Source organism: Vespula pensylvanica, chromosome 2 (assembly GCF_014466175.1).
Source record: "Vespula pensylvanica isolate Volc-1 chromosome 2, ASM1446617v1, whole genome shotgun sequence".
In the NCBI taxonomy this organism is placed as follows: Eukaryota; Metazoa; Arthropoda; class Insecta; order Hymenoptera; family Vespidae; genus Vespula; species Vespula pensylvanica.
Genome location: NC_057686.1, coordinates 6,097,942 through 6,107,388, shown reverse-complemented (window position 1 = coordinate 6,107,388; position 9,447 = coordinate 6,097,942). Strand labels below are relative to the sequence as shown.

General features: G+C 30.7%; 1 protein-coding gene across 1 annotated transcript; it reads right to left on the bottom strand.

Annotated features, from left to right (window-relative positions):
* Positions 1 to 111: 111 nt before the first annotated feature.
* Positions 112 to 3,454, bottom strand: LOC122627168 (heat shock protein 75 kDa, mitochondrial). Its single transcript, XM_043808098.1, has 13 exons — positions 3,298 to 3,454; positions 2,987 to 3,085; positions 2,833 to 2,915; positions 2,514 to 2,741; positions 2,273 to 2,439; positions 2,084 to 2,193; positions 1,934 to 2,007; positions 1,520 to 1,866; positions 1,287 to 1,434; positions 1,084 to 1,211; positions 817 to 1,004; positions 433 to 731; positions 112 to 354 (listed from the first exon to the last, which is right to left on the bottom strand). Exons 1-13 carry the CDS (start codon positions 3,410 to 3,412, stop codon positions 253 to 255), a joined length of 2,088 nt encoding a protein of 695 aa, XP_043664033.1. The 5' UTR covers positions 3,413 to 3,454; the 3' UTR covers positions 112 to 252.
* Positions 3,455 to 9,447: the final 5,993 nt, after the last annotated feature.

The following is a 9,447-nucleotide window of genomic DNA, read 5'->3' as shown; positions in this document are numbered from 1 at the left end:
TTTTTTATGCATTTATTTCGTAAAATAAATGCGTATCTATTTTATCAGTATCTGTCGTATTTATCATGGATTATCATCTATCACGGAACATATATTTACATCGAGAACAAATTTCATATTTAAGTAACATTTATTTGATTGCTATTTCTAAAAGGTCAATGTAAGAATACTTTTGTTGCACTTAATTTCGTCACATTATCTACAATGGAATTGTAGAAAAACTTAGATTTTAGATGGATCAAAATAATAGCTTTAGTGTTTCTCTAAAGCCAACGTTAGTAATTCATTCATCGGATTTAACAGTATGCGTGGATCTTCAATTAATCCTGCACCGACCATTGCACTCATGAACAACTGGAATATTGATTTAAAATTATGTATATAAATAAATATATACAGCTTCAAATTATATTATATAATTGTCTATCATACCTGTTGTATAAGAAGATCCGCAAGTTTTGAATCATTTTTGGTTAATTGACAAAGTTTCTTAATTAATGGATGAGATGGATTAATTTCAAGTCTCGGTTGAAGAATATTGTAACGCGTTTCTTCGTTTAATTGATGACTTTGCGTACGTATAAAATGCCTCGCACTAGCCATATCCTGAACAGTGACTACACAAGGATGTGATTCAAGGCGATTTGTCATTTTAACTTCGTAAGCCTTTCTCTTCAGAAGATTTTGCATATAACTTACGAGGCCATCCATTTCTTCCTTATTAATAACACCTACAAAAAAAGAGAAAAGAAAAAATACTTATATGAAATTATAGAACATTCGAAAAAATTGTATACGCAAAAACTATATACGAACCTAAATTTTCTGTTTTAGTAGCGTCGCTACCATCTCGCATCTCTTTTTCAACCGATATTAAATTATGAGAATTAAATTGCCTTAGATGCATTAAAACTAATTCGTCATAAGGTTCGTAACAAAATAGAACTTCAACGTTTCGTTTTTTAAGAGATTCGTAATACGGTGATTGTTCCGCTAATGTACGACTAGAAATATAAATTGGTATCAAAATAAAGTTATCGTTTGGAGAAAATTTATGGAAACGATAGAATCAATAATTCTTACCTAGGTGCTGACAAATAGTATATATGTTTTTGGTCTTGACCAAAACGGCTACAATATTGTGGAAGACTAATTAGCTCTCCTGGAGCAGTTGTAGAAGATTCGAACCTTAATAATTTTCCTATATCTTCCTACAAATATATTAATTATTATAAATAAATGATATAAAAGGAACATTTTCGGAATATAAATGTTCCAAAAATTACCTTCTCTGATTGCTCATTGCTAGTAACGATACCCTCTTTCAAAAATAATCCATAATCTTTATAAAATTTACTATAGTCTTCAGGTTGTTTTACAGATCGATCTTGCAAGAACTTTAATATGCGAGCCGTGAGTACGTTGCGTAATTTTCTGGGAAAGTTAAAAATATTATTTTACGATGTATTCACATTTAATACGGATTAAAAAATAATTATATGATTTCGAATCAACTTACCCAATCAAAGTGCTATTTTGCAATAATTCGCGACTTAAATTAAGAGGAATGTCTTCCGAATCAACGACACCTTTTACAAAACGTAACCATTTTGGTAAAAGATTTTCCGCTTTACTTTTAATTAAAATTTTTCTACTGTACAATGCTACTCCTCCGGCTGCGTCTCTAGCTAAATCAAATAGACCTGGCTTTTCTTCCGGAAAGTATAATAACGCTTTTATACTCAACGGTACGTCGGTCGTATAATGTAATATGAATCTTGGAGTATCAAAACAATTTCCAATAAATCGGTAAAATTCTGCATGTTGTAGAGACGTGATATCTTTTGGATCAAGCATCCATAAAGGCTAAAAACACAGTTTTATTAATATAGTATAGCAATATATAATAAATTATATATAAATAATATTTTACCTGTATTGTATTAGCTCTTTGACCATTGATATAAATAGGACTGCCTACAAAATTACTGTACTTTGTGATGATACCTAATAGAAAAGAGAAATTGTGTATTATACAAGAGAAAGAAAAACTAAAGTATTAATTATTTTTAAAAAGGCTTACCTTTAATTACACTTTCATCACAAAATTCACGAGAATCAGGTTTTAAATGTATCACGATTTTAGTACCTGGTTGCACACCTTCTGCTTGTGATATTTCAAAAGATCCAGATCTATACAACAATATCAACATATTTTTAGGTCTTTTATATTATATTAAAATCATCATAATGAAAAATATTAAATATATACCCATCAGATGACCAGCAAAGACCTTCAGCATCATTGGCATAAGATTTAGTATAAACTTCAACTTTGTCTGCTACCATGAATGCACTATAAAAACCAACTCCAAATTGTCCAATAATTTTAGATGGATCTCCTTCACTTTGTTTATCTTTGATTTGTTCCAAGAATGCCTATAGTAAAATAAGTTAGTGAAAATATTGCTGTTATAAATTTATTTAATATAAAATAATATATATTGACATACTTTGGAACCAGAACGAGCAATTGTTCCTAAATTGGATATTAACTCTTCATGTGTCATACCAATTCCTGTATCTTGGATAGTTAGAATACGATTCTGTTTATCAGTAGCAATGTGAATTTCTAAATTTCTATCACCAGCTACTTCTCCAACTTCGGTGTTACTTAGTCTAAGGTATCTTAACTTTTCCAAAGCATCACTGGCATTAGATATCAATTCACGAACAAATACCTATAAATATATTTATAAAAACTACATTGGATATTTATAATTATGATTTATGATAAGATTATAAAAGGATATTTTTAAAACATTTAATAACCTCTTTATCAGAATACAATGATTTTGCAACAATTTGCAATAACATCTGAGTCTCTGATTGAAAGTCATGTTTAGCTTTCTCTCCTGAAAAAAAATTATTAAATAATAAAGATTACAATTGTTAATTTAATTTCACTTATTCTTATTAAAATTACCTGTAACTTTTTCTGTATCTTGTATTATATTATGATATTCAGTCGAAGTTTGAGTTGCTGTTTGTGATGAAAAACAACGTCTGTGGTTACCAGGAATTACTATAATATAAAAACAAAGTAAAATATTGTAAAAATTAAATTATTATATACATTAAAAAATATAGAAAAATAATAAAATAAGCAATTAGAGTATTTAGTGTTAGAGTATACGCTATTAACAACAATTAATGTGCTAATGACGACATAACCAAATAGTTGAAATCATCATATTATAGAAATATAAAGACAATATTAATAAAAAAATAAATTACCGGCAAGTTGTCTACATGTTCGTTCAATAATCGTTCTTTCGACATTATAAGTTATTTGTTTAGGAAACAATTTTCCCAATTTTATCGCGTGCCGAAGCCGAAAGGATGCCGCCATCTTTAAAACCTTGCTAGATTCTACTAGAAATATCTCTGCGTAGAAATATTACGTAGAATGATAAATTCTACTTCAATACGTCATCTGTTCTCAACCAATCAAAATTAAATATCTTATAAATCGAAAATCTCTATATTAAACGACTATGAAAATCGAATAGGTGATATAAAATTTGATTTTTTCTTATTTTTGTGTAGATATTTAAAAAGTTATTCTTACAAATATCTCCTAGACGAAATTTTATAACTAAAAAGCGCAAATCGAATTGTGAGAACTTGACATATATATTTATCTTTATATTATTCGTTAAATATTATGTAAGCAATCAAAAAGACATGAATATTATTAAAATGGATAAAATATTCTGTGTTGTGATTAATAGAATTTTATGATTATTTGAATTTTTCTTCAGATATAATGCGAATACAACTGTTTATGTGTCGCTATTCTTTCGGCAAATTTTTATTAAGTTGGCAACCGTAGTTTTATGACTGAGGTCAATGCGCTTGGAAATCTCTGTCTCGACTAGGCACGCGCACGAATTGATCGTCTTCGTCGAAAGAATTGCGAGCCGTATCAGAGACTGTGCATTCCTTTTATACATTTACCGATGCACCGCATTGCGTCAGACATACACATTCAGCTTTTGCATAAACTTTAATATTAATCTATACATTTTCTTACAAATTGGATAATTATAAATGCATTTCATCATAAATTTGTATACACATTTTTGATATTCGATATATGGACGTACATACATAGATTTTTTATGATATAAATATATAAATAATCGAGATTTATTAAGAATTAATATTCTAAAATTAATAATCAATAATTCATATATATATATATATATATATATATATATATATATATAGAAAAAATATTTAAATATATTATAAAATTAATATTATAATTATTATATAAAAGATTATAATTGATAATATAAAATTTGGTCGATTTAAGATAAGGGAAATATAGAAAGAGGCATTGGTATACTATATGGTATATAAATTTTTTTATTATTATTATCTGTATAATATATTTGAAACAATATTATTCTACAACATTGCATAAAAATATACAAAGACATGAAAAAATGTCTTGACTCTCATTCGATAAAACATGTTCATGAATTTATCAACGTTGCACCGTCATCGATAATTCGCAAATGAATTCAACTAAATGAGAAATGTTATCCGATTTTGTTATTTGCGAAACATTTTACGGTTATCAACCTTTTTTGAAAGACCACTTGCAAAAATGGAGAATTATAATAACATAAATTTTGTTCGAAATATTTGATACTTTTTCTTTTTTACGATAATATCTAATAGTGTTGTAAATCGTGCATCGTACAAATAAGATTAAATCTTATATTCCAATTTAACTATCGAATTCGATACTTTCTTAATTACCATATAATGATAACTTTATTTTTGTTTTATAAGTTAACTATCTTTTCTTATTTTCTTACATCCTTGAACAATAAATTGTTACAAAGCAATAGAAAAATGCACGAATTATTATAGAAAGTGTTACAAAAAAAATTTTTATATATGTATACTGTACATATATCGGTTTTTTTTTTTCTTTTTCTTCTTAAAATCAGAAACATGCACGATTCGTAGGGACCGAAAGAGAAAGATAATTTCACCGATTTTATATTTCTTTCGTTTTGAAATGAGCTTTGCGAGAAGCACGAATGAGATAATTCTAAGAAAATGAAAAAAGAAATAGAAAAGAAGAACCACAATAGAAATTTGTTTCGGACTACATATATATATATATATATATATATATATTTATATATATCATAAACATGTTTAGAGAGTACGTAGGCCAGAAATTAAAAAAAGAAAAGAAAAAGAAAGAAAAGAAAAATTCGTTCGAATAAGATTCAACGAAAGACCTTTGACCTTCTTTATGGCCTTTGATACGATCGAAATCGGCTCAACGAATTTACCACGTTCACTCTTTCTCTCTCTTTCTTTCTCTCTCTCTCTCTCTCTCTCTTCCTTTTTCTTCTTCTTTTTCTCTTCCCGAAAGTTCCGAGCTCAATTTTTAATTTTTTTGTTGAGATCATTGGCCGAAGGATAACAACAATAATGATAATATCAATAATTATAATAATAATAATAAAAATAATAATATTAATAAGGGAAAGTAATATAATATTAATAATAATAATATAATAATAATAGTAATAGTAATAAAAATAACTGTACTCAAACTATCCATTACCAGGGGAGATATAGTTATAGCATATTTACACTTTTTTCCTTTTCACAATTTGCCTTATCATTCCTCTTTCTCTCTCTCTCTCTCTCTGTCTTTCTCTCTCTCTCTCTTTTTCTTTCTTTACTATACTGTTATTTTCTTTCATCTATTCACACACCCATACGTAACACACGCACATGTTCTCTCTCTCTCTCTCTCTCTCTCTCTCTCTCTCTCTCTCTCTCTCTCTCTCTCTCTCTCTCTCTTTCTCTCCCCCAAAATCCTTCACAATTTCTTTGTAAATTACTGGTTATTACAATACTTTACTACTATTCGATAGCAACATAAATAATAACGCAACACTGTTTTATTTACATAGCCCTTTTCTCGTTTGCTCCAACGTTTCTCTACTACTGCCACACCCGATCGTTTTTGCTTTTTGCTATTTTTTTTTTTTTTTCTCTTTGTGAGCCCACGCTGCGAGCTTTACGCACCGTAAAAATGATTTATTTGTTCTTGTTATTCTTTTTCGACGGGATTGTATAGACGGACGTTCACCGTGCAAACATTAGAGAATGGTTTTAATCGACGAAAAAATCTCTTTTCGTTGGTCGGGGCCTCACACGCAAAAAGATATACATATTTATATTACCATCCCAACGAGAAAGAACTATCCTTAACCATTAGCTTTAACGCTATATCACAATCGTTAAGAATAATAACATAAGTGTCGTTCAAGCACATTTCGCACCTAAGCAACATCCCTCGAAAATACGCCGAACGGTATTTCTTTCGTTTCATATCGCCAGATAAAATCGCGACGCAAATTCTTTCTTCTCTTCCGTTTCATTTTATTACATTTCATTTTATTTCAAATCGGGATCGAAACACGAAGTTTGGATACATTATGATATTTTGTTAAAAATGTGGATCTTTTCTACTTTGCATTAAGTGAAATCACGAAACTTAGTATATATTACATACAATATATTTCGATATCAATATCAATATTAATATTATTTTTGCATACATATATTGTATTTAATATATATATACATATATGTGTAATTGTTTGTGTTTGTGTGTATATTAATTCGAAGTATCGTTGTATCTTATCGAAATAAAAACTTCATTTTTTCGCAGTAAAAATATTTCTTTCCGAGTAGAAATGAGTCGTTCGATCAGTAATATTGCCTAAAAGTTTCTTTTTTACTTTTTTAGGCGCGGAAATGCAATCTTTCGAATGCATCGACGCGAAACGTCGAAAGGTGCGAGAGCGCGTGACACCCCGAGCGGGTATATTGTTTAAGAAAAAAGAAAGCAGCTTTGCTTTTTCTTTTTTTTTCGTTTTTTCTTTTCTTTCTTTGTTTTTTTTTTTGTTTTTTTAATTTTCTTATACGAGCGATAATGTCTCATATTATAAGTAGGTAGCATATCGTTTTATTTGGATTGTCCATCTACGATATCTTTACCTTTTGTTTCTTTATTTCTTTTTTCTAGACGCGATGGATTTATATGGTATAATTTTGGTCCGATATATTCTTTCGACTCTCCTTTCGTTTTTTCAGCTTCTCAAGAGAGGTCACGGGAATGGTTGAGAGTGATGAAACGTCGTTGCTCCTTCGAAAGAGACACGAATAAAAGACACAACTTTTTTTACGTTGGTCCATATTCTTGATATCTTTTTTATCTTTTTCATCTTTCTTTTGGCTATACTTATCCCTCATCAAAGATAATCGAAAACAACAACAGAAAAAGTACGATGACATTGATTGATAATTTGTGAAATATTTAAAAAGACAAAAAAAGAAAACGAAAAAGGAAACAGAAGAAAAAAAAGAAAAGAAACAAAGAAAAAAAAAGAAAAAAGAAAATTTCACGAAACGAAGATGAAAATAATCGTCATAGTGTTTAAGAGGGAGATCTGGTTAAAGCTCAAAATTATCCTTGCACTTATCGTTATTGGTTCTGATAAACCGATAAATCGAAGGATAGATGTTAACTCGTTAGGAGGACATATATACGTTGTATAACGTCGGTGTTTTGCAAAAGGCAAATCTACCGACTGCGCATCGTGAAAGAATGGATCGATAATCGACGGAGACGTTACGTTGTACGAGTACATTGCGTATATACACATATGCATATATCGAAGTACCTTGTTGGTTGTTCGTGACGTCGATATCGGCCAGTGGACCGTTCTCGTGCTTGCGTATTCGATATTCGTATCCTCGAGGAACGAGAAACAACGTTTCGGAATAACGCGAATGTCAGGTCGAAGAGAGAGCCGTCCTTCGTTTCACGCAGTGAAACGGATATGCGGAATTGCGTAAGAAAGACGATTGGAACGATAACGTTCGACGATAGAATCGGGGCCAAGGATGAGGTATACGATTACAAACGGGGAACCTTACAAACAATTAAAGGAGGATCGTTAAGATCTCACGAGGGAGATGTTTACGTCGTCCTATCAGAAAATTGTATTATATTTTTGATAATGAAATATACGACAGACAACAAGGGAAGAGTATTAGTAGGGAATTTTTTGATTATTTTTATCGATTTATGGCGCCTTTCTTATCTTATTTTTTTTTCTTGTCTTTTCCTATTTTTTTTCTTCTTCCTTTTTTTTTTTTTATTTACGATTCGCCCTTCGTCGCGTATAAAAAGATTATTCTTAAAAAATGTAGAAAAGGAGGGAATTCGAGGGGTGAGAAGAAATCTTTCTTCGCGAAGAGGATCCGACGATATGACGATGACGAAAGTGAGATTTAGCGAGTACCCTCTCGGTTCTTTCTCTCTCTCTCTCTCTCTCTTTCTTTTTTTTTTTTTTTTTACTACGAGATACAGACGCAACGGTTTCATGCTAATCCTTATCCCTCATCGCCGGTTCCTACTCTCCCTCTTATTTTCAGTCTGGTGTCTCCCCTGCCGTGATATCGATCCTCCTTCTTCGGCACCCTCCTCACCCCCGGACCGACGTTAGCTCGGTTATTCGACCTAGTGTCGACTCATCGTACAAACCGAGACATACGGGTGGATCGGTAAAAAAACAATGGATCTTCTTTCCCCCTTAGAAAATCTTCCGACGCTCACGACGGATAAAAAAAAAATAAGTGCAAAAGGTGAATCTACCTAAGTAGCAATGATCATTCTATTCCAGTTATATTTATATATACTTTTTCCTCTCTCGTTTCTAAAGATGGGAACGCGAAGACGATCGATAATACCACACGTAACTCCTTCCTGTTTAATTTTTCTTTCGTTTTAATTTTTTGGAAGATCCGACCAAAAATGATCGTTCATTTTTGAAACAAGTAGATCATGGAAGAACGATCTCTCGAAAGTGGTTCGATCTAAAAAGAAGAAGAAGAAGAAGAAGAAGGAGAAGAAGTAGTAGAAGAAGAAGAAGAAAAAGATGATGATGATGATAATGATGATGATGATGATGATGAAGAAGAAGGAAGTTCGAACAGAGAGACTCGAAATTTCTATTATTGCGTTGAAGAAGATATTCATTTTGTCTGACGGGATTTCTAATCGTTCGGTTCATTCGAAAACGACGAAGCTATAATTAAAAACGGCGAGAAATTTCACCTTGCAATCGTTTCGAAGCTGATTGCGAATGTACAAGCGGAAAAGTCGCTTCTTTATTCGCAAAGAAGCGGTCGAAAATGGACCTCTTTCAAAGTCCAAGTAAAAGTGGAAATACGTAGGAACTCAACCCTTTTTATTATTAATAACAGTTTTGAAATTCAACATGGAATTTATCACTAATGCGACTATGCCCGTATTATATAAAATTATAAATA

What these genes read in the sequence shown, in the direction of transcription:
- LOC122627168 (XM_043808098.1), bottom strand. Translation starts at nt 3,412, where the DNA reads ATGGCGGCATCCTTTCGGCTTCGGCACGCGATAAAATTGGGAAAATTG. An exon ending in AACATGTAGACAACTTGCCG is followed by an intron (nt 3,086 to 3,297) that starts GTAATTTATTTT and finishes TTTATATTATAG; the next exon opens with TAATTCCTGGTAACCACAGA. An exon ending in CAAAATAGCACTTTGATTGG is followed by an intron (nt 1,435 to 1,519) that starts GTAAGTTGATTC and finishes TAACTTTCCCAG; the next exon opens with AAAATTACGCAACGTACTCA.